The sequence below is a fragment of the Jaculus jaculus genome, chromosome 5, assembly GCF_020740685.1.
Source record: "Jaculus jaculus isolate mJacJac1 chromosome 5, mJacJac1.mat.Y.cur, whole genome shotgun sequence".
Taxonomy (NCBI): Eukaryota; Metazoa; Chordata; class Mammalia; order Rodentia; family Dipodidae; genus Jaculus; species Jaculus jaculus.
Window position 1 is genome coordinate 22026001 of NC_059106.1, and position 26027 is coordinate 22052027.

A 26027-nucleotide genomic window follows, 5' to 3' on the forward strand; every position below is an offset into this window, starting at 1 on the left:
AGATGGGGACTAGCCCCACAAAAACATGAATGCTACCTTGCCTGCTGTGGCAGGACTAGAACCTGTGTGTCACCCAAGACTGCTGCACGTAGCAACAACCCCTCAGCAACAGCCTGGCTTCTTTCCCAAGTTTTTCAGGGCTTAGCACACCTGTGGGCAGGCCCTTCCTGAGTCAGCTTCTTGAGCCCACCAACCAATCAGGTTCCTCCCTTACACACCTGATTCTGGTGATGAAGCTCATTCTAACTGGATGTTTGATTCGTAAAAATGAGTCCAAAACAGGTATCTAAGCCTCCTGGATACTGGCCTTTTTTGGCTTTTCTGAGGTCTCTTGGGCTTCTGATCCCACTCCTTCTGTCCCTATGTGACAGGGATCTTCTTGGTCTACCTGATCCCTCCCCAGCCTGGAGGAAAGGGCCAGAACTTCTTTTGGCCTAGGGACCTTTTCTGCCTTGCTTTCCACATGGGTGGTGTGTGAGCTCCATCTCCACTAGAGGCTTCTTTCAGGACAGAGACCTTTTCCGTAAGTGAGGGAGGATTCCCTTTGACCTCGGCTTTTCGGCTTTGCTTTCTGTCCCAATTCTTCCTAAAACAAATCTAATTCATAATTTGCTCTTCTCTGAACCCACTCTTTCAATTCTTTGATAATTTGAAGAAGGACCTGAAGTTGGGGTTCATGGATCTTTAGGGAGATCTACTCCCTCCCAGACTCCAAGTCAGCATCAATAAGGGTTTTGTTTTCTACTTTGATGTAAAACACACAAGTCTTTCCAGTGAGAACAGCTGCCTTTAAACCACGGCGGCACTTGATAGTCCTAGGGAAGGAATCAGGAATGGAAAATGTGGGATGGTGCTGGGCGAAAAAAAAAAAAAATCAACTATGATATTCTAAAATAAGTTGAGTTGTCAGGGAAGGAAAAAGCAAAAGAGTGAAGCTCAGCCAACAGCAAAACTGGAAACAGCTCTAGGCGTCTGCCCCGCAAACCCAGCCACGTCCCAGGGCCGAGAGCCGGCGGAGGGCGCAGCCCCCGGGAGAGCGCGCGTGAGCCGCCGCACGACTCTCTCCCCGCCCGCCGGGTCCAGGCGACCGTCTCCACCCACCCCGGCCTGTTCGGCCCACAACCGCAGATTCCGAAGCCTCCCGTAGCGAACAGGAGGACCTCCGCCTCCCGCAGGCCGCGAAGTTTCCTACGGACCGGAAGTCGCGTGGCCCCTCCTGGGAGGCGCGCCCGGCCCGCTCCCCGCGGCCACCGGAAACTCCCCGACCCCCTCCCGCCGCGCAGGCGCAGTGCGGCCCAGGCGGAGCTGTGGGAGGGGAGGAGGCGACGGGGGCTGGGCCCGGAAGATGGCGGAGGCGGGGGTGAGCGAGGGGTCTGCCCGCAGAGCCCAGGTGAGGCGGTGAGCCCGGAGGTGGCCCGAGGAACCCGTCCGGGTGGCCTTCGGGAAGCGCAGCTGCTTCCGCTTTATTGCGAGCTGGGAATTCTGACGGCGGGTGTTGGGGCTCCGGGGGCCGCAGATGAGGCCTGCAGGGGCTCGGGGTTCGGCTTACCTGCAGCCAGGTGGACTGGGTCCGGGAGGGGTTCGGGGGAGGCGCTGTGAGGGAGGACCAGCCCCTCCACCGCTCCAGGGCCCTCGGAGTGGAAGGGAGCCCGAGGACCGCGGGCAGGGCGACCGCGGGGGTCGGCTGCGGGCAGAGGCCGGCAGCTGTCAAGCGGAGACCTGCGTTTCGGGACTGGGGCGGTTTGTAGCTGGGGAGCGAGACTGAGGTCTGGGACCGGGACGGATCGAAGCCACGTAGACGCAGTAGGAAATTCAGAATCGACCAGGATGATGTGACATTGGGCTGAAGAGTAGGACTTTGTCATTTTTGGCTCGGAAGTGGAGACCTTTGAGTAGGTCAGTGGGTACAGGCAGAGCTCACTCTAGCCAGGGCCTGTTGCTGGTAATTGTTGGGATTTTGTGCTGCTGCTGCTGGTGTTGGGGGGTGGGTGGCAGGGAAGAGTGCTCAAGCTGAGAGATGATGACCATTGTCCAGTTGTTGGGAAAAGTTGTTAAAGGATGGTATATCTCTGTACTCCACAGAGATACACCAGGAAGAACTTGCAGTCTGGTAGGATGGGTGAAGACGGATATTCTTGGAGAAGGATAGCACAGCATCGTTGTTTCAGGGGAGATAAGAATTGCTGGGAAAGACATGCTCCAGTCCAGGGTGCAGAAAAATGAAGGCAGGCACACTGTTTTTCAACTTTGAGGTTTGGCCCTGACTGAAATCTTGAATGAAAAAGAATGAAAGTGGTGTCCCCACTAATCAGGGTCTCCCAGAAGAGAAGTAGCAGATGTACTCTTCCTTTTTTCTTCATTCTTTTTATGGATTTTAGGTTTCGCGCTGTTTTGTCAAAACATGTTTGTTTGCTTTTTTTTCTTTTTCATGACACTCTTTTCACATCTGGTAGAAGGTGACTAATCTGAATCAGTTGTACTTGGGAAAGAGGTTGATACTTTTTAAACTGGTTAAGTGCTGGATTTAAAGGTGATTGTACTGAAAAAGAAAGGGTGAAATGCAGCTCAGTAAAACTGTTTGCTTTCATTGTGACTGTAAAATTAATTTCAACCCATGGAGTAACGTTTTGAAGGACTAAGCTTGATGTTTAAAACAGCCAGGAGATGTAAATGCTGCTTGCTTAATGTTTTCTATAATGCTGAGAAGTCAGTGTCATAACTTCAAAGCAAAGAGTTTTCTCTGCAGAGTTTCATTGCACCTAGGCTCTAGTTCATATGCATGTATTTTTATTTTAAAAGGGCTAAACCATTTTGTTTGATCGTGTGTTTTCTAAAATATTATTTACTTATTTGTTTATTTGCTTGTGTGTGTACCAGGGTCTCTTACCCCTGCAAATGAACACCAGATGCTGTGTGTCTGGCTATATGTGAGTGGCTGGGAATTGAACCTGAGGCAGTAGGCTTTGCTACCAGGCACCCTTAACCACTGAGTGAGCAATCTCATTGGCCCCAATTGTGTGTTTTTATAATGCTAGTGCTGCTTCTACTTTGTGAATACCATTCAAACTAGACAGCATGTAGTGAAAAAGATGTGAGGTAATAATTTGCCTTTAGTATTTGGTAGTATATCTGGCTAGGGCCTGAAGAGACAGGGTAATCTGACAGAGCAGCCCTCTCGTGATTGCTGATGATTGGAGGATGAAAGATCCCCCTTGTTCCATTCTGCGGGGTGTTGAAACTGTTACACTGCAACTGGTTCTTAAGTTACCATGTTTTACATGTGTGTTTGTTTTCACATGCCTATTGCCTGTAAGCTATTTCAGTGGTCAGTGTAAATTTCGACTGACATGCAGAAAGCCTAGAATTCCTTCTGTCTTTCTTTTATTTGTTTGACATCTTATCCGTTCACCAACACACATCCAGACTGATGGGAAAGTGGTTTTTCCAGTTTGGGTGATTAGTTGTTGATCTATCCAAGCTTTGCGAACTATTTTTTTTTTCCCCTTTCCCAGTTATATACTTGATGGAAATTGTAGGTCAGTGCTGGCTCAAGGTAGGATATTTCATATATTGTTGTAAGTTTTTCTTTTACATAATTTTGGAGTTGATGGTAGCTTCTGAACATGATCTTACAATTGCTTTCTTTGTGGCACCTACGTTGCTTATATATAAGGTCTGTAGATGGAGATAATGGTGGGGAGGTGGAAGGACCTCTGGACTTGGAGGAAGAGTAGTTGAGCTCAGTCCTGGTGCTACTTTGTAACAGTTTTGTGATCTTATAAAGTTGCTTCGCCTACTGGAAGCTTGGATGGTGGCTCATGCCTATAATCCTAGCACTTGAGAGACTGAGACAAGGGTATTAAGTGTTTTGAGGCCAGGCCTGGCTACATAGTGAGAACCTGCTTCAAAACAAGGATGTTTAGCTTACTTGTTCTTGTAAAATGGGAATTAAGAACTCCTGTCTGTTCATTATCAAGATTATCAGAGAACCATTGGAATTTTTGTCCTTTAAACAGTCTCTTCTACCAGACCTTTCCCTGACCAACAAATTCTTTTCCGAAGTCTAAAATTTCCCACAAAGATTTTAAAAAACTTTTGAGAATTAAATTTCCTGTTGTTATGTGAAATATCTAAAGATACAGATACATTTTTTTTTGTTAAAGAAAATATCAACTAATCAAGAAGAGAAATCTTTAACTTAACTATGTTAATTCCCTAGAGCCTTTAAATGTTCCAGTCCCCTAGTGTGAAACTGATACTATACCATGCATTTTTAAAGGAACTTCACTGTTTCTTAGTAAGTAGCAAGTGAATGTGGTCTATGGAATTTCCTACCTCTTTGATGAGGCTGGTTATTGCCAGATGTTCATTGTACACATTTATTTATGTAATTGTGGCAAGAAGTTCCAGTAATTTTCACTTTCCTCCAGAAAATAAAGACTACTACATTGTTTTTTCTGTTGCTTTGAAACAGGGTCCTATGTAGTACAAGATAACCTTGAATTATGGATCCTCCTGCCTCAACCTCTTCCTCCACAGTCAGCTAAAGTAGTACTTCTTGATCTTGTCAATTCAAATAAAAATAGTGAAAGAACTGTTAAATCACTGATTCTTCTATCTTTTCTTTTTAAAAATATTTTATTTATTTATTTGAGAAAGAGAGAAGCAGAGGTATATAGAGGCAGGAGAGAGAGAGAATGGGCACACCAGGGCCTCTAGCCACTGCAAACAAACTCCAGATGTGCCACCTTGTCTACCTGGCTGATGTGGGTCCTGGGGAATCAAACTTGGGTCCTTAGGCTTTGCAGGCAAGTGCCTAAACCACCAAGCCATCTCTCCAGTCCTTTCTTTCTTTTTAAAGATAGGGTCTCACTCTGTTGTCCAAGCTGTCCTAGAACTCGCTGTATAGTCCAGACTGGCCTTGAACTTGGGGCAGTCCTACTCGGTAAGGCCAGCCACTGTGCCTGGCTTGTTCCCTGATGTTAACTTCCAATACTGGAGTTTTTCTTTGTACTTGAGAAGAATCCTGGAATTCTCAAAAAACAAATTAAAAAAAAAACCACTGTGCATGCTGTTTCTATTTTTATTTTGTATGCTCAAATACCCCCTGGTAGACGATTTCCTGTTTCCTGCCATTTCTTGAATTTTAGGACACTATGAAGCTAAGAAGATTGTGGCCTTTATTTTGTTCCCAGTGGTTATACACCATTGTGTATAATGATGTGGCTGCAGTCGCCTTTGGATCTTATTCAAATAAACAGCAGACAAATGTGCTGTTTTTAAGGGAAGCTTGTGGGGTGAAGTGGCAAACGAGGAGCACGGCCAGGAAAGGTTAAGTCAGCAGCAGTGGTGCAAAACATAAACACTTCACAAAATCTCTGGCAGATGCCAGTGAATGAGGAGAGCTGCCTTCAGTAATCCATGACAGGGTTGGAAGACAGCGCCTCCCTCTGGCATTTGAAAACCCTGTGGAGACAATTTTGGTTATCACAAGTAGGGGAAGGCTGTCACTTAGTGGGCAGGAGCCAGGCATGCTAAATGACATATATGCTGAGCAGTTCCCGCACAAGGGATTGACTGCCCCAAATTCTAGACCTCTGTGGCAGTTCCTGCCCTGCCAGTGATCGGGTGATGGGGGCGGGGGGGCTACATCACTGAAATAGCTTTTCAAACTTGTTATTCTTTTTTTTTTTTTAAAAAAAAAACATTATTATTAAATGTAAGCTCTGTTTTGGAAAGATTCACAGACAGAAGCAGGTGACTGACTTGACTTTGGGTTACTTGTTCTTGGTGACTTTCATTCACAATGTGGAGTAGGTGAGGCGATGTCTGCTGGAGGGTGGAAAGCAGACTCTAGTGATGGTCTCTTATTGCACCTAAATTAGCCATTTGAGGGGCTTTTTCTTTCTTGTTCTTATGCTTTAAAGAATCCTTTCTAAGTTTGGTTCAGTGTTTTTCAATTCCATGGCATTTATACAGCTCTTTTCATCTTTGTGTTATTATGTGGTTGCTACTTACATTGGCATTGTCACCTTGAGAACATACTGCAGTTGAGATGGTTTTACAATGTCTGTCTATCAGGTCAGTGATCAAATAATTTTATGTAGACCTCACTGCTGACAAAGGTCAGAGAGGTTAGGATGGAAAGAGACTCAGGGCACACAGGAAATAGAAAGGGGTTTGGAATCAGTTATACCTGGAGTAACATTCCAGTTCTAGCTCCGTGCGCCACGTGACCACAAATAAATAAACCAAAGCTGTGGCTGGGGAGATGGCTCAGTGGTTAAAAGTGTTTGCTTTCTCAGGTCCCCAGCCATGTACAGATAGCCAATAGGCATTTCTTGTTGTGGCAAGAGACACTGGCATGTGCATGCACATTTGTGCACAAATACATGCAAATAAGTAAATTCATAAATAATATTCTTTTACAAAAGGACTCAAGGCTGGTTTGAACTTCTGACTCCTTATGCTGCCGGATGAGTGCTGGGATTACAAATTACTTAATCCCAAAATCAATGCCCTCATCTATAAAGTGAGGGTAATAATTCCTACCTTAGGACTATCCTAAGGACTGGAGTTACTGTATGGGTGGTGCAGAGAGAGAGAGTAGGTCTCGGTCAGTGTGAGATCTCTATCCATAGTGATGAAATGATAAATTTTTGTGGCTACGGAACCTTCTAAAATTGTTCAGAATCTATGACAGGCCAGGATGCTGTTCCGTAGCAGAGAATAGTGTGCCATACCAATCAGGAGAGGCTTGCTGTGTGGTTTCTGTTACCATTTAGACTTTGTTTTTCCAGGAATCGGCTGCAATATGGTCTATTATCTTTAGTTCTCTGAGCTGTAGTGCTCAATAACCTATAGACAAGGTAGGCTTTGAGAATTGGCTTGGGTCTACACAGTATTCTATTCTTGAATGTGGGGCATAGAGTTTTCAATATGGCAGAGGCCCAGTTCAAAAGCCTGTTGTTTACAGCTGGAGATGTATTTGGGTCAGTAGAGTGCTACCTAGCATGCATGGGTTCAATCCCTAGCACTGCATAAACTGGGCGTGGTGATGGATGCCTGTAATTCTAGCACTTGGGAGATGGAGACAAGGGGATCAAAAGTTTCAGGGTTATCCTTGGTTCAAGTTTGAGGCAGTCTGGGTCACATGAGAACCTCTCTCCATAAAACAACAATAACAACAAAACCCACCAAAGCCTGTTGTTTTAAGGTTTATCAAACAGAACTGTAGACTCTTACAGTTACAGTACTTTTAAGTCTTCTTATTTTCAAAATTCCTATTTATAGTGTCATCCTCATTCTTTGCAATTTATACGTTACATTTTGTTTTCAAAATTTATTTGTAAGGTAGTTTGAAAATAGGAAACTCATAGACTGTGTTAAATTATACTTAGTTTTGAGATGTGCCTCCTCAGAGGATTGCTGAACTCAGCATTGTTTAATCCAAGAAGAGCAAACCTAGTTTAATTAAGCACACCAGGCTATGTTGAGCTACTATTGTGAGCTAAGCAGGAAGTTTGCTAGGCACAGAGGCACAGTGGGAGATATAAGTGAATAAGACCTACATAAAAAGTTTATAATCCATAAAGCAGCTATACATATAATTACAAGGTAGTTATTAGAAGTTCCATCTGTGGTTTTAAATAAACTACTTTAGGATTCAAAGGCATTACTGTTTGGTTACTGACTTGTAAAGGTGCCTAAGGTGTATGGTAGTTGTGTAAGATGAAAATAAATTTCAAATGAATAGAATAAAAATTTCAAAATAAACTTATTAATATCTTTTGCATTTAAAAGCTGTACTATTTATAGAAAATGAACGAATTCATGGCAACTTGAACATCATGGTAGGAACAAGGGCTTTGGAGTCAGACTATGGATTTGAGTTCAGACTTTGCTTGGTCAAGTAACAACCTTTCTTTACTGTTTACCTCACTTATAAAAAGGACATAGTAATTATATTTGCCTCTTAGGATTAGTATTTTAGTTTTTTGAGACAGGGTCTTACTGTGTCCAGGCTGGAACTTGCTATCCTCCTGCTTAGTCATCTGCTAGGATTCCAGTTATGTGCCACCATGCCTAACACTCTTAGGGTTATTGTGAGGGTTAAAGGAGTTACCCGTCAGGTGCTTAGAAAGGCACACAAAGAACCTTACACGTCGTTTGTCTTAAACATGCACAAAGGAAAGATCACTGCATTAATCAATTTTGTGTTAATACAATAAGATATTGGAGGCAGGCTAACTTATAAAGAAAAGAGGTTTATTTTGCTCACCATTCTGGCAAGTCTAAGGCCTGACTATAGCTAGCATCAGCTCTGCTCTGGTGAGCATCTTGGTAAATGGCAAGAGTACAGGTGAGAGGGCAAGATACATCACCAAGAAATAAATAGGTCAAGGCCCCACAGACCCTTCCTAGAGCAGTGCTCCAGTTGATTTACGAATATTTCTCCCCCCCCCCCAAAAAAAAAATCTTTGAGACAATGTGTCATGTAGTTCAGGTTGGCTTTGAATTTCCTATAGAGCTGAGGATGGCCTTGAACTCCTGATCCTGATCACAAGCCTGCACCCTCTCTACCTACCCAACTCCCACCCCTGTACTAGGTCCTATCTTTTTAGAGTACCATCCTCCAACTTGACCACAGTGTGGACTAAGTTCCAACACATAAACCTCTGGGGGATAAACAACAACCAAACCACAACATCCTTGTCTGTGGAGGCAGGATGTGGAATGAAGGAATCTAGTCATTAGTTTATGTTTTATTCTCTCAGCTTTTCTTCTGCTTCCTCTTATGGCTTTCTCTGAATTAGCCCCATGGTCACAAGAGTTTGCAGTTTGCTTCGAAGCAAGTGGAGGGCATAGCTGGGAAGAGTGGGTCAGGTCTGACTTCTGTGGCTGGTGTGTATGTAGGTGAGTGGTTGGTGGTCTGGTTTGTGAGAAATGCTTTGTAGAAATTCAATAATATAAGCTAGTCATTTTGTCCTGTGAGGTTATCCTCATGACCAAGTCGCATTTTATTGTGGAAAATACAGTATCCTTAATCAGAATATGCTGATTATCTGTGAAGTATGAAATACTATATTGCAACTGATGGGGCTGAAGATTTAGGTAGAGGATACCACAACCTTTCCAGAAGTGTTTCAGATGACCCCCGTGGCTTCTTAGATGTGAGGCATATTGATTTTACGATTTGGGGCTGTAGAAATGGATTGGTGGTTAAGGTGCTTGCCTGATTCTGCTATTCTGATGTTTCAGTCTCATGTCACGTATTCTGTCCTAGTAAAAGTAACTGTAGCCCTTGGTTGTTTATTACAGCATGCATGCAAGTGTACTTTCTAAGCACTTTCTTATTTAGTAAATAATTGAAAGAAACTACAATATTTCATTATGTGTCTGTTTAGCATTGAAGTTAGAAGAATTATATAACTGTGTACCAGACATACACTGACGTTTTTCTCATCTCTTATAGAATTTCTGATAGGTTCTACCTTTGGACAAGATGTGGTACTGTTGAAACTTCAGTCTGCTTGGATTCACAGACAGTTGAACTTTTCAGCTAGGAAGATATTTTTGTTTTATTTTATTTTTTTCACATCTTAACGAACTTATGAAATCATGGCAGAAGGAGAGATGGAGTCACCTGGGCCCAAGAAGTGTGGCCCATATATCTCATCTGTCACCAGCCAGAGTGTGAACTTGATGATTCGAGGAGTGGTGCTGTTTTTGATTGGAGTATTTCTTGCATTAGTGTTGAATTTGCTTCAGATTCAGAGAAATGTGACACTTTTTCCACCAGATGTCATTACAAGCATCTTTTCTTCCGCATGGTGGGTACCACCATGCTGCGGCACAGCCTCAGGTATGTGTGGGGTGTTTCTGTGTTGCTTAGATAACAAAATAGGGTGTTGTCTCAGCAACAAACTTTTAATGTTAAAAACATCTGCTTTGTTAGCATGTATTTTTATTTAGTGAGTGTGTGTTCCTGTGTGAGGCTGTGAGTATGGGTGTGCCACAAAGCACCTGTGGAGGTCAGAAGACAACTTATGGATCAGTCCTCACCTTCCATCTCATTTTGAGGCAGAGTCTCCTTGGTGTTCACCCCTCTATTTGCAAGCTCCAGGGATCTGCCTCCCTCCTCACTGTAGATCCACTGGGTTTGTGGAAGCCCATCATAGCGTCCAGATTTTATGTGGGGACTAGGGGTCTTAACTTGGGAACTCATGTTTGCCTGGTAAAAATCTGATGTGTGTGGGCACATGTACTCTGTCATGTGATCATGGCCTCAATCCAGCTGTAGAACATTTCTGTCATCCCTCAGATTCTTTCATGTCCTGTAGCATTCCTTCTCCACCCCCAGCTATAACTGCTCTGCTTTCTGTCCTCAGAGATTGTTTCTGCCTGTTCTAGGATGTTATATCATTGCCATCATAGGGTAGGTACTCTTTCTTGCCTGACTTCTGCCTTACCTATGCACTTTTAATTGTAAAAACATTTCCTGATTCCCTTTGGGATGGGCATTTAACATCTTTTCTTTTTCTACATCTTTTCATCTAAGTCTTATTCTAAGTTATTTTGATAATGGTTACTACCGTTTGGTTTTGAGGTTTATTTTTTGGGTGTGTATATGTAGTAGGTGGTGCATGTATGGTGTATACATGTATGTGCACAAGTATATGCACTCTGTATGCACAGGACAGAGGAAGGCATCATGTGTCGTCTTCTGTCATCTTCCTGCCTTATTTAACCCTGAGACAGTCTCTCATTGAACCTGGAGCTTCCTGTTTTGGGGTTAGACTGCCTGACCAGAGAGCCTAGAAGTCCTTAAGTCTCCGCCCCCTCCCAATGGTGGTATTGCAGGTGTGTGTGGTCCTGCCCTCTTTTTTTTTTTATGTGGGTACTGAGGACCGACATAGGTTCTCATGCTGTATAGCAAGCTAAGCCATCTCTCCAGCCCAGCTTTAAGATTTTGATGTGTGTGCTATGTTTTTGCTTTTGAAGTAGACAAAAACTTGATCAAAATAAACTAATTTTATTCAAGTTTAAAACTCCATGCTGTATCATTAGATTTGTGTATGTTTTCATCCTGATAATTAGTTCTAAATGTGACAGAAAATAGTTCTTTAAAGGTACCAATAAGGTCAACTATCTGCTTAAAAAATTCTTTTGCTGTTAGTTACTGTGGATTAGTTTTTGCTGGTGGGCAGTGTGTAATGGACAGAGCGGGGCATTTCAGAATGCTTAGTTGAGGCTAAACTTCTATAATCGCTAGCTTGAGTTTTCTCTAAAGACTAAGATCAGTAGCCTCATACTATTTTATATAATAAAGATGTTGAAAGTAGTAGCTGTAAACATGAGCTAGTAGATAGTTCAGATTTCATTGTTTTGAGTGCCCATACTTGATATGCATGAATACATTACAGTATAACCTAGGTCTTTGTTGGCCTACATTCTAGAGATATAAGTCAGAGGGTGTATCTTGTGGGATATTTGTAATTGAATTCATAAGCCAGCCATGGTGGTACACACTTTTAATCCCAGCACTTGGGAGGTTAAGGTGGGAGGATCACTGTGAGTTCCAGGTCAGTTTAGGCTAGAGTAAGACCCTACCTGGAAAAAAAAATGACTTTATGAAACCTGTTGCACAATTATATAAGACTGGTCACGGACACGTGTATGTAGTTGAAAGTTTTCATGGGGCTTACATATCCATATTCAACTGTTGCCATATGATAAATAAGAAGTCATCCAGGTGGTTCTTGGTTCCCCAGGGTTATCCTTCTTCAAGAGACAAACAGACAAAGAGAAAACAGATAGATAAAAAGGAGAAAGCCCAAGTGATATTTTATCATTCTCTCCTGGGTCTGTTGGCCTACCTGTACTTTCCCTCATTTAAATTTAGAAGAGAAAAACAAAATTTTCTCAGTAGCATTTTCTACTTTGTTTTCTTCTAAGATGTAGGTCTGCCTGTTAATAGAAGCATTTGGGGATTTGGAAGAACATGTCTTTTTGTACATAAAAAAGAAAGGATAGAAAAGAAAAAGTCTCATTCCTGCGTGTTTTGTCCCCAGAGCACTGTATGGCACCATGGGTAGTGTTGGTAGCACTGTGCCTGGCTTGGGGAGAGGGGATGAACAGAGAAAGCACTGATCTTTGGGTTTTCGAGCTTGTGAACTGTGAGGACAGGCTTAGTGCCCATGCTAAGAAAAGTGATAGGAAGTGTGGCAGTCAGGTTCGCACTGCTGGCTTAAATCACCCAACCAAGAGCCGCTGGTGGGGAAAAAGGGTTTTATTTTGGTTTATAGATTCAAGGGGAAGCTCTATGATGGCAGGGGAAAATGATGGCATGAGCAGAGGGTGGACATCACCCCTGGCCAACATCAGGTGGACAGTCTCAAGAGGAGAGTGTGCCAAACACAGGCAAGGGGACACTGGCTATCATACCCATAAGCCCACCCCCAGCAATACACTGCCTCCACTAGCTGTTAATTCCCAAATCTGCATCAGTTGGTAACCTAGCATTCACAACACCTAAGGTTATGGGGGACACCTGCATCAAACCACCACAGGAAGCTACATACATTTCCTCTACTCATGGGGTGTGTGTGTGTATACACACATATGCAGCATACACTACAGGACAACCTCAGGTGTTGTCCTTAAGGACACCATCTACTTTTTACGACAGGATCTCTCACTGGTCTGGAGCTCACTAATTAGGCAGGACTGGTTGGTCCAAGACCCCCAGGGATCCTGTTGTCTTTGCACCCCTCCCTTGCCTGCTGTATTGTTGGAATTGCAGAGATATGCCACTGTGCCCAGCATTTTATGTTAATACTGGGGATAACAATTCAAGTCTTCATGCTTTCCTTGCAAGCACTTGACTAACTGAGCCATGTTCCCAAATTAGGATGTCTCTTTGCAAGACTCTTCACAGGCAAAGGGGCGTGCCTGGATGGAATATGCTGGATGTGTTATACAGTCTGTGCTGGGGCAGGGCACCCTCTATGTGGACAGGAGAGGGCAGCATCTGCTGTGTGGTCCTTATTTCCCTGTAGTGAGGACTGTGTTTCTATACACTTGAATTTAGGAAGGAAAATTCTGAATATTAATACTGCCCCTTCAGTCAGGTGTCTTCAGTTGCTTTTCACCTTATCTTTTAGATAGCATTCCTCACTAAACCTGCAGTTCACTGATTCTGCCTGATGAGCTAGCCAGTGAGCCCCTTGCCTGTCTTTGCTGCCTCAGTGCTGGCATTACAGGCTTGTGCCTCTGCAAACAGCTTTTATGTGGGTGCTGAGGATCTGAACTCAGATCCTCAAGCTTGCAAACACTTTACCCACTGAGCCATTTCCTCAATCTCTCATTTTCTTCTGCCTCTGACTTTCCTTCACCCTGCTCCCACATGTTGTGTTGACCAGTGCTATAAAAACTGTTGTCCTTCCCTGGGACAAATATGATGGCACCATTGTCCTGACTTCCCAGCATCCATAGGATGAACACTTTTGTGACATGCTTGGAGATGACTTGTTCTTTGAAGCTTTCCTGACAGCTCAGCATCTCCCTCCCCCTCAACACATGCAAGGACAGGATCAGAGCCTCCCAGTGCCCTCAGTCCTTACACTGCATTGTGTTCAATAGGTCTGTAGTTTCATTGCCACTGGAATCATGTGCCCCCCCCACACACTTAAGTCCCCAGTGAAATTCAAGAACCAGACACATTATGGCGCTTAAATATTTGCTAAATGAAAACATAACCTCATTCCACTGTAGTTGTCCATGAGCATGTGCCTTCTTGAGTGGTGTGGGATTTCCAGCCCTCTCCTTGCAAGATGTCTAATTTAACTGTGCTCCTCTTCGTGCCTCACTGCGCCGAGCCTGCTTCCGTGCAAGTGATGACTTACTACTCGTGCCTTACAAACTTCTTTTGTCTTTGGTCTTGGCAGACTGTTACTGGGAAATCACTTAAAGCTATCACAAGAAATGTGATTGTGCATCAGAGAACCATCTGATTAAGCAGAATAGTATTTGCATATGATTTTACAGGCATGATTTTAAGTCTCTTGGTGGAAAAAAAGTGGAGAAGAGTAAAGGAAGCTCAAACATATTCTTTGAGCTCTCAGACAGTGGGGCCTCCCTGGGCTGTGTATATTCCTATCAGACTCTACCATGCCTTTATTTAAAGGAAAGAAAGAAGACGTTTAATGGGAAGTGACAAGCTTCCTCGAATTCTCCCTCTCAGTGAGCAAGCAAGAGCCATGCGTACTCCACAGATTTGACTTTTATTGGCAAATCCCAAGGTTGGCAGCGTGGCAGTTTAAATCCCTTCTTGTGTTTTTGCTTTTTCTTCTCAGTTGTCTTTCACTTGCAAGTCTGACATCACGTGCATAAAAATCTAGTCAGTTTTACTTATTTATATCTTTGCACATCCATGTCAGTATCTGTATGTGATAATTCCTTACTCATAGCATTGACTGCTGAGGAGAATTGATTTGGAATGTCTGCTCTTAGCTGATTCTTTTACTCACACTCAGCCACAGGCAGATAGGCGATGATTAGATAGATAGATAGATAGATAGATAGATAGATAGATAGATAGATAAATGCAGATACATCGATCTGTACCCACATGTATTTATATATGATATACTGTGGGTGGGGAATGGCAGATAAGCTGTTAGTTTTATGACCCCTTGAGATAAGAAGAAGTAACATTTAGACATTTCCCCACTATTAGGCATGCTTGTTGCCATTTTAATTGTGTAGAAATTTAGAAATGCTGTCAGTTAATCTAATGGGATTTTGCAGCAGTGTTTTAGATAGGACCACAACATGAAACTTAAATTTGCATTTAATAGCCCTTGGAGCTCCATGTCACTGAGATTTATCATTAATTTCAACATGGTCTGTGGACCATATAATCCCAGCAACTGCTTAAGCGCATAGGTCATGAACTAGAGAGGCCACAAAATGTTGTGACATCTTGTCCTGAGATGGAAAGACAGTAGCCAAGCTACTTCTATTTCTCTGCTTGTCTGTGGTTTTTGATATTAATTGGTTTCCTATTCTTTTTCTTTCTTTCTTTCTTTTCCATTTTTTTTAAAAAAAATATTGAATGTAGTGCTTGTGGGCTTTAGCTTGCCAGTAAAATTGGGAAGGGGATTCTAACCTTGTACACTTAAATTTTGGCACAATTTCATTATATATCATAGCATGTTTTTCAAGTTCTGTGAAGGTTGTGTTTTATTATCAGGTTGCTAATATAACTCTCTTTTGAGAAAGATTAACAAATCAAACTGCTTAGTATTTCCTGTTAAGTTTAATCAGAAGGAGTATATTTTTCTTAGAAACTGTTAAACACTGTTTTGGTTCACTAATATTTTTATATACAAACTTAGCATTATAATTTTCTTCTAGGTGAGTAAAATGTTAAGGTTTGAGAAATATTTAAGTTAACGATTGCATGAGAATAGTATGGATCTCAGTCATTGATATTTTGTGTACAGCTACTGTATTTACAATTAAGTACATAGGTAGTACTTAAGGTGTTCTTTCTAAAATTAAGAAATATACTAAGAAGGGGTGGAACGATGGCTCAGCAGTTACAGAACTTGTTGTGTAAGTGTGAGGATCTGAGTTCAGATGCCCAATGCCCACGCAAAAGCTGGTCATGCTGGCACACATCTGTCAACCCAGTGCTCGTGATCTGGAGACAGAACTATCCCTGGGGCTTCTTAATGTCTTGTCTAGTTAAATGGGTTAGTTCCAGGTTCAGTGAGAGACCTTGTCTCAAAAAATAAGATGGAGAGTGATAAAGGAGGATACCCGATGTCAACTTCTGGTTTCCCCCCTTCCCCCTGCACACACACCTATACATGTGACCATACACATCCACATGCAAAAAGGAAGTATACTAAGATGTTTATCTGTAAATCTGTAGTTTCTTTGTGTCATATAGCCTCCATTTTTTTTTAGTCTTTAAAATGAATCTTTGTTTTTTTAATTTGTGTCAGTGATTTTTGTGTGTGTGAGTGTGAGCATGCATATAAAGGTCAGAGTACAACATTAAGGCTGATCCTTATATTTCTACCTTATTTGAGGCAGGGTCTCTGTCTGTCTCTGGAGTTTGCTCTGTTGTTGTCTGCTATGCTCACAGGAGTTCCCAAGAAATTCTTCTGTCTCCACTTCCCATCTCACTGTCAGCTGGGATTGTAGAGCTTTTTATGTGGGGTCTGGGGAATTGAACTTGGGTATTCAGGCTTGAGCAATGTGGACTTTATCCACTGAACTGTATTCCCAGCCTTAGAAAGAACCTTCTACATAGACTTCCATACAGACAGCTGCCTTATGCTGGAGCTTTCTGTTTTAGAGGCACAGTGGAAAAGGGGTGTCAGGAGAAGGTGTAGATGGTAGACTGGAAGTTGTAGGGGGAGACAAATCTGCAAGACAGGGCACTCAGGACCACGCAGTGTCATACCTGTCATAGGCTTGTTTATGTTTATACTACTGGCTTCTCTTTAGCTGTGACCCATTTGTGCTTCAGGATTATGGAGGTTTGAGAAAAGCATTGCCTCACTGCCAACTGGTTTGCTGCTGTCAAATCATCTTGACATTATTAGCAGAGAAGTAGCATGACTCATCTAGTGCAGTCTGTTCACTTGTGAATCACACTCTGTTTTGTCTGCTGGAACTTAGAATGCTGTTACAATCATTTACAGTGGCTGTTCTTGTTTTTTATTTTTTTTTTGTTTCTTTTAGAAAGTAAGTTTAAAAATGTAATCAGTTGACATGAAGTAATTTGCATATTTTTTCTGCTTAACTAATCCTAAAGGTGGTGGACATAGTAATTTTTATAACTTAATCGTTGCCAGTATAGCATTGGAGATGACTTACTCCTTTTTCTTTTCTCCACAGCTGTGATTGGGTTATTGTACCCCTGCATTGACAAGCATCTAGGAGAACCACATAAATTTAAGAGAGAGTGGTCCAGTGTAATGCGCTGCGTAGCTGTCTTTGTTGGCATAAATCACGCCAGCGCTGTATCCTTTATGCTGTATGAAGCACTGTGATAGTACCCTTAGTCATATAAAGATTGCCAACTGTGTTATTGAAATGTCAGGGTTAATTCAAAAATCAAATCAGGTGTATTCTCAAAGGTTCCTTACCCCCTTTGTTTACTAAAGATTTGCCAATAAGGATATCAGGTGGCTTAAGGTACTGTTTTTTTCTTTTTCTTTTTGTTATAAATTTTAAAGAAAGTGTGCTATCACTTAGGCTTGGGGGAAGAACTCAGCTGGTAAAGTGCTTGCTGTGTAATCATGTGTACTTGAGCTCCATCCCCAGTACCCTCACAGAAATTGCCAGGTGCAGCCACCCATGCCTTTACCCAGCACTGAGGGAATCTGAAACAGGAGGATTGCTAGGGCGCTAGTCTGGCCAAAAACTAGCCCCAAGTTCCGTGAGAGACCCTGTCTCAGGGCAGTCAGGTGGAAGAACACTAGAGGACAGTACCCAACCTCCTCCCTGGCCTCTACCTGTATGTGCACAAGTTGTGCACATATCACATGCGTGCACACTGCATACTCTACACACTTAAAAAAGAGAAGAAAAAGCAGGTATGGTGGCATGTGCTTGTAATCCCAATGCTGGGAGACAGGCAGATCCCTAGGGCTCACTGGCCAGCCGGTCTAGCCTACTTGCTAAGTTCTGGGCCAGTGAAATACCTTCCAAAAAGTGGATAGTGCCTGAAGGATGACACCCAAGATTGCTCTCTGGCCTTCACAACATGCACACATCACACACACTTGTGCCCACCTAGACATACACATGCCCACATACCCAAAAAGGGCATATTATCATTTATTGGTTTTAATCAGTACTAAAGAAAGCCACCTGTTTGTTTTTCAAGACATGGTCTCACTATGGTAGCCCAGGCTGGCCTCAAGTTTAAGATCTTCCTGCCCTCTTAGATCTTGATCAAAAACAAATAACTATTTTCTCTTCAGCTACATTATTTTAAAGGTTTTATTGTCTTAGAATTCTGACACTAAATCTTTTGTGTGGGGGTGTGTGTAGTATGCTGTGATGCATATGTGTGTATGTGGTACAGACATGTATGTATGCACATATATGCACCCCAAGCACTTTTTTTTTTTTTTTTTTTTTTTTTTTTTTTGGTTTTTTGAGGTAGGGTCTCACTCTGGTCCAGGCTGACCTGGAATTAACTCTGTCATCTCAGGGTGGCCTTGAACTCATGGCGATCCTCCTACCTCTGCCTCCCGAGTGCTGGGATTAAAGGCGTGCGCCACCACGCCCGGCTTGCCCAAGCACTTTTGTACAGAGGCCAGAAGAGGACTTTTGGTGTCCTCTTTTTTTTTTTTTCCCCTGTGCATTATTTCCCAAAGACTAGAGTCTCCGGGAACCTAGAACTTGCCATTTCTGGTTGGACTGGCTGACCAGCAAGCCCCAGTCCTCTTCTCCCTTAGCACTGGGGTTACAGACATGTCTGACCGTGTCCAGCTCTTTAGGTGGGTGCCATGAATTAAATCCAGTTCCTAATACCAGTGCAGCAGTGCTCTTACCCACTGAGCCGTCCCTGTTTCCAGTGTGTGTTATGGTTCTAAAAGAAAAAAAAATTTTTTTTTTGAAACTGAGTCTCATTGAATATTGCAGGTTGGTCTGGAGCTCCCAGACCAGATTGGCCTTGAACTAATGGCACTCCTCCTACTTGTGCTTCCTGAATAATGAGATTATAGACTTGCACCATCAAGCACTGTTTCATCAACCAGGTTTTTATGTAGTATTTTATCAAGAAAGGCAAGGTAGCCACCATTTTCTTTCTCCCATCTGTCTTCTGCCTCCAGAAAAAACTGTCTCCCGTAACGCACATGGTTTTGCTCTGGTAAGGTTCTCATCTTGTCACATGTGCTACGTCATCTCCCCATGCCCTCTATCCCCCATGACGTTGCTTTCTAAAAGAGTATCTGGGAAGTACCGTTCCAGATCTTTTCCTAGACAGTGTGGGTTTGACAGTGACCGTGGTAGAGCATGGGGAACGGGGAGGAGAAGGGGTGAGACTGGCTGCCAAGAGCTTGCTCTGAGAATGGTGCTGGGCATAGGGCCCAGCCACAGAGTTAACAGCAGAGGTAGGTTGTGAGGAAGGTTAGCTCCTGGGCCTCTGGCCAAACGTATTGAGATGTTTGGAGACTTGGGAGCAGAGAACCTGGAAAGAGCCGGGGACCTGGATTCTGCAGACAGCACTTATGCCCATTGTCACTGGCCCTGTAGGCCTATAGAGCTGCAAGTCCTTCCGCACTGTTACTGTTTCGATTTTTCATTTCCTTTTGTATTAAGACTTTCCTGGCATTTATTTTGGTGAATTCTTTGAGATCTAACAAATGGATTGATCAGGAGAGCAAAGATAAAACCACAGGCCATATTATCTACAGGGATCTTAGAAATCACCAAGTCCCTCATTTTTCTTTTAAGGATAAATGAAATGCATAGAAAGGAAGGCATGAAGCTGGGTGATTTGCTCAGTCCTGTATACTGCCAGGCTGCAACAGAGCTGAGCACAGATTCTACAGCTCCTGCCTCAGGTCTAGACTCATCTCATTTCTCCACCCAGCAGCTTGGGAGGTGTGTGTACTCTCCTCTAGTTAGCCTTTTCTTTTCCACATATTTCAGCCATGATTTCTGGCAGGTTTTTAAAAATGTGTATGTGTATGTACAGATATGCGTGCAAAAATGAAAGCCAAAGGACAACCTTGGGTGTCCTTTCTCTGGGTTCTTTCCACCTTTAAAAAATATTTTTATTTATTTGAGAGAGGAAAAGAGGCAGAGAGAGAGAGAGAAAGAGGGAGGGAGGGAGGGAGAATGGGTGTGCCACGGCCTCCAGCCACTGCAAACGAACTCCAAATGCGTGCATCACCTTGTGCATCTGGTTTACATGGGTACTGGGGAATCAAACCCAGGTCCTTTGGCTTTGAAGGCAAATGCCTTAACTGCTAAGCCATCTCTCCAGCTTCTTTTCATCTTATTTTGAGAAGTGTCTGTTATTGACCTAGAGCTCACCATGTAGGCTAGATTAGTTGGCCCATGGGCCTTAGATGCTCCTCCCTTGCTCCCAGCACTGAAATTATAGACTCACCATGCCTGTTTTTTTTTTTTTTTTTTTTTCTTTTCTTTTTAAACGTGCATTCTGGGGTTAAACTCAGATCCTCATTGCTTATGCAGCAAGCACTCTACTGGCTGAGCTATCTCTCTAGCCTCACATTCTCTGTTTTTACATAGTGAATTAAATAACCTCTTTTAGAACTTTGAAAACCTTATAAACATGTATTCTTTGTTTCTCAATAAAATACTTAAATATAGCAATCTTAGCTGTCATGTTTATCCTTTAAACACAATCAAAATGTTTACAAATTCATAGCAGATGTTTCATAATCAGGTTGCTTACATTTCAGAAAATCACAAGGGATTACCTTGAAGATGGCTGTGTTTTCTTTGTTTGTCCTGGACACCTTCTTTTTGTGCTCAGTGATGTTAATGTAGTTAGCAAGGATGGAGGAGCCCTGGTATTAAATCCCACAGTTCCTGTGAATGTTTATTGTGCAGGGAAGTCAGTGCTCAAGGCCCTGTCTTTGGAGTTTAAGTATAATGACAGCTGAAGAATGAGAAAATCTTGCCAAGAAAGCATGCTCATGTCAACTGTTGGTTTCTTGATAATCAGCCCTAAGCAGGTAATGGCTTTGAGGGAGTAACATAGAGTCCTCAGATGCTGAGGAGTCAGCAAGCAAGGGTTCAGAAAGCTTCTCTGATAGGGATGCAAGAATGGGGGAAACTGTGGGTTGTTAAAGGACTCTGGAAATGGCTTGATTTGCTTGTTCTTTTTTTTTTTTTTAAACTTCTCTCTACTAGTAGTGTGGCTAGTTAGTTTAGTGAGATATGTAGTCCCCTTCTAAGGAGCCAATTGTAGAGCCAAGATGTGACCTTTGGGACATAGATAATGCCCTTTTAATGACAGTCAAAATTGATTCCTTTAGCGTAATCCTCTAGCAAAGAAATGAGAAAATTGAATTTGTAAAGCTTCATTTTACACAGAGAATTTGGAGTGAAAGGGGGCTGCACATTTGTGAATAGGTGCTTAAACGGGTGACAGAACAAAAATGTCATTGAAGCAAACTGTCCTGTGCGGAAGTCTCAGGCACCAGTATAGCCTGGCAGGTTGGAAGATAATGTTCACTTCAAGGCTTTTTCCTCAACAAATTAAAGCCAGAGCAGTTGACATAATAGAAAGGGATGCTGTGTCCTTGGTACTCTTGTTTCTGAACTGCATTATTAGAAAATGTGTCTGTCAGTAAATCACATGGAGAATGTGGTGTCCTGTTAAATAGCTGTCAACTCTTCTACTTCCAAGTTTCTGTACAATTCTCAAGTAATCCTGACCCTCTCTGAGAAGTAATAATGGGTTGCTTTTTCACAAAGTGTGTTCTTTTAGTAATACTAGTGTGGTAAAACTTAGATTTACATGTTTAGCAGAGGAATTATTTCTTAGAAAGAGTGGGCCTGGCCTTGGAATTAGGAATGTATGTAGCCCCCCTCCTACATTTTGGAGGGGTTATAAATGGATTGGATCTATTAACTAATGCTTTCCATGTATTTGGTATTCAGTAAAGTCTGTAGGTAATTTCTATTTATTTACTTGAGAGAGAAAGAGGGAAGGGGAGAGAGAGGCAGGGGAAAGAATAGGTGCACCAGTGCCTCCAGCCTCTGCAAATGAACTCTAGGCACATGTGTTATCTTGTGCATCTAGCTTACATGGGTCTTGGGGAATCAAACCTGGGTCCTTTGGCTTTGCAGGCAAGTGTCTCACTGCTAAGCCATCTCTCCAGCTCTCTACATGTAATTTTAATTGCATCTATCCTCCTATATTATATAAGGTTGAATCTACACAAGTAAGCAGTCCCCTCACCAGAGATATCTCATATCTTACAGAAATGAACAAGCAACATTTGGTTACAGGTTTTAAGCTAGCTCCTTAACATTAATCTCAGAAAGTGGATTTTGATAACAACATACAGCTGTCTCTTACCCTGGCCGCACTATCCATTGGACTGTGGTGGACTTTTGATAGATCTAGAAGTGGTTTTGGCCTTGGAGTTGGAATTGCTTTCTTAGCTACCTTAGTCACTCAACTGCTAGTCTACAATGGTGTCTATCAGTAAGTATTGCTTTCTTGTTCTTTTTAGCTGTATAAATAAACAATACATGCACTTAGAATTCAGATTTTGAACTGGGTTAGACAATGAAATATGTAGAGTAATTTATCTTGACTTTGACAATATCAAGTATCATTGCACTTCACGGTGGGTCCTTAAACATTTTCTGTCATTCCAGGTATACATCTCCAGATTTCCTCTATGTTCGTTCTTGGTTGCCATGTATATTTTTTGCTGGAGGCATAACAATGGGAAACATTGGCCGACAGCTAGCAATGGTAAGCTGGCGTTTCTGTTATCACTGTTGCATTTGCAGAACATGGCAACTTTTCTTGAAACTGCCATCTTTTCAGGGAAAGCACTAGGGAAGACATTCTTTGATTTCTCTTCTGTCCTTTAATTGAATAAATCATTGAAGGAATTAATTATAGAAATATTAAGAGTTGGGCTACTGGAGAGAAAAGCTAAAATGTATTATGAACAGGGTGATTATTGACTTGTGGAACTATTAGATTGTTTATGAGCTTTAAACTAATCATCAGGATTCTATTCCATCAAAAAGAAATAGCTCATAGCTACCTTGCTGCAGCATTTGTAAATGAAGACTCTACCAAAACCAGATGTGTGTTCAGTCCTGGTGGTGAGGGCTGGGGAGTAACACGCAGAGACCAATGCAGCAAGCACTGACACTGTTGTGATTTACCTGTGGGGACAATTGAGTGACTCACTTCGCCTTCTTTTTGATACACTGGCCACCTAGTTATTCTAACTCAATTGGTTTCTTTATTTTAAACTGTGGCTATTCATTTTTATAATTATATCTTTGAAATATTGTTGTGACTAGACACTTTTTGGTAGGGTCTTATTCTAGCTCAGGCTGTCCTAGAATTCTCTATATAGTCTCAGGGTGGCTTCAAACTCATGGTGATTTTCCTACCTCTGCCTTCCAAATGCTGGGCTTAAAGGCCATGCGTCACCATGCCCGTCTTGAATAGACACTTCTATATTGCAATATTTTCCCCTTTAAATCATGAAGTATTTGAAACAAGTTGAGATTACTACATCAACCCTGTCCTTAGGTTCATGGCCCGTCCTTTGCTTATTTGCACTGGTGAGGAGAATAGAAACATACAATATTTCCTTTCATACTGTAGGCTTTATCTACTCCTCCAGCTGCTGTTGCTTCTGAAACCTCTCCTTTCTCCTGCTGTTGTCTCTTCCACTTACACATGTAATTGTGTAACACTTAGATTCTTCAAGGAATAACATGGTTGTATATTAAAAATACTAATTTTAGAGCTCTGCAATTTATTTGGAAATTGCAATTCAAGAGCAGTTTTAATTTAACTTTTGACCTTTTAATTTTTTCAGTATGAATGTAAAGTTATTGCAGAAAAATCTCATCAAGAATGAAGAAGACAAGACTATATCTTTTATATAAAAGGGCAGAAAAAAATGGCAAGTATATGTATAATGGATGTACCAACAAACTTTGGACTGTAAACTTGCGAAGATGCAGTTTTCTGTGTGATGGCGAGTGTAGATGCACACTCTTTGTTACTGCAATCTGTGATTGCTCCACATGTAAACCAGTTATAAACCTTTAGGTATTTGACTTCAATAAATGTAAGACATATATATGCACTACATGAAAAATATGTTGATTAATACATGAAATTTTTACATTAATTTTTTAAATGTACCATGCATTGTATCACAATGTTGATGTGCCAAAATACTCTACTACTGTCATGAATATAAGAGTGCTTTGAACAATTTATAAGGTTAGTGAAATAAAATGAAAGGAAAGCCAAAAACCAAACAAACAGCAAATGGGTGGCTGGTCCTTTCTCTTGCTCACTGTTGTGTCTTTTCTTTGTCTAATCACAGCAGTGAGTCATGAGGGCCCCAGCATGTGGTATGTGTCTATTCTGTTATTTCAGAAAGATTGAGTATTTTAATATATGCTGAAATGAACTTCCATGGAATGATTTTAAACCTTCCTTACTGGAAGAAGCCCAAAGAATAATTTTCTGTTTTGACAGATGTTACTGGAGGTACATGTGATAAGGAGGGGAGATTATCACTGTTTAATTGTTTTGAGTCCAAATTTGGAGAAGTACAGATAATTAAAAATTAGAGAACTTGTTTAGATTAAATATGTTTGGAGAATACAGTGTGACCTTCTGTAGTGCCACAGAGTCCAAAGTGATAGTAGCTGTCATTTGCTATACAGACTCTCATTCTTTTTTGCACATGGGACACGAAGAAACATCAGATCAGGCATCATGAAGTTTCTGATTCTGTTGGGTTTCATGGAGCTACCCATATAGCTGGGTTTGGCCATGTGACTGACTGTCCGTGAAATGTCCGAATTTGCAGTCTTGTCAAGTACAGCCTGGGATATGGATGGGTCTGTAACCTCCTCTGGACTTGTGTGTGAGGGTGAATAGTCCAGTCTTGAAGAAGGCATTGAAAATACATTCTGTGCATACTAAAGAACTTGGAATCAGTTGTAGTCATATCTTTTATTAACTTCAGCTATTTAAGTCTGGTTAAGTATGTTAGTAGGATCCTCCCACCCCCAACCAATTTTCTTTTCTGACATTGAAAATTACCTGAAATTTGGGCAAGATCTTCTGAAGTTTTTGCTGATTGTACGTGTGTGCGAAATGTTCATATGTCTGTGTGTGCATGTGCTCATGTTTTTCTAGAATGTTAAGCAGATGTTTCTAAAGTTTGGTTTTGAAAGATGTTGCTATCAGACTGGATCTTGTATGTCAGACTTCCATGTGCTTTTATGTTTTCCTGCTGAAAGTGTGAACACGCTAAGAGGATTTCATGTTGAGTATGTGTATGCGAGCCTAACTAGAATGGTGGCAAGCATCCTGCTGTAATTTATTACCCCATCGTCCAGATGTTGCTCATTTAGAACAAATAAGGTATATTTTTAGAATCAAATTTGTAAGCACTATAAAATCTTTAATAAGTTATAAGGTCTATGATGTGTTTACTTTGAAAATTGCTGTTAAAAGCAAGATGTATTAAATATGTCATTATCACCTTGGCTCCAGTCTGTTTTTTTTCTTCCTTGTGGTAAATGAACAATATAGTACTGTGGGTTAATATTATGAAATTAATATATGTGGTTGAACTTGCTAATAAACAACGAAAACAACTAAGCATAATGTTGAGATTGAGTGATTATCATTAGAGAAAACTGGCCAGAGTAGAGTGGTATGCACCGCTTTCTGCTCTGCACTGAAAGAAAATGAACACTTTTCCACATCGCTGTCCTGGTAGTGCTTCTTTGTAGGCATGTGGGCAGCTGAAAACTGGGGTAAAATTCTACAAAAAAAGAAGAAAGAAAGAAAAGAAAATGGTTAAAATTAGCTAGCCAGAGAGAGAGCTCTGTGTGTTTACACTGAGCATTTTTTAAAAAAATAAACATTAAGGTCATAGGAATGTTCCATGATCTAATCATTTCACACAGCTTATATTTCCTAGGTGGACTCATGAGTTGGTCAATATCACTAAGTACTTCTATTCTTCAATTGGCTTTGACCCCCACAGTGTCTTACATATTATGTGTATTCTTTCCAGTGGTCTGAATAAGTCTTTCATTCTTGAACAGTTGTAACAGGTTGTTGAATCTTAGCTTCACCTTTTTCTCTCGTCTTTTGGCACTTTGAAGATAGTTATCTTCTGCCACCTCACGTTGCAGATGACAAGTCTGCTGTTAGTGTAACTCCCTTTCCTTTGTGGGAGATCTGCCCTTTCACTCCTGATACTGTGACAGGATTT

The 26027-nt window shown here is 41.7% G+C and overlaps 1 protein-coding gene across 2 annotated transcripts; it reads left to right on the forward strand.

Annotated features, from left to right (window-relative positions):
• Positions 1–1328: 1328 nt before the first annotated feature.
• On the forward strand, positions 1329–25285 carry Insig2 (insulin induced gene 2). 2 transcript variants are annotated; one of them, XM_004659732.2, is made up of 6 exons: positions 1329–1390; positions 9476–9865; positions 16918–17042; positions 22059–22225; positions 22402–22501; positions 23595–25285. In XM_004659732.2, exons 2-6 carry the CDS (start codon positions 9622–9624, stop codon positions 23634–23636), a joined length of 678 nt encoding a protein of 225 aa, XP_004659789.1. In that variant the 5' UTR covers positions 1329–1390; positions 9476–9621; the 3' UTR covers positions 23637–25285. The 2 variants fall into 2 exon arrangements, with proteins under 2 accessions (XP_004659789.1, XP_045007079.1); XM_045151144.1 differs by lacking the exon at positions 1329–1390 and adding an exon at positions 1477–1559.
• The last annotated feature ends 742 nt before the right edge of the window (positions 25286–26027 follow it).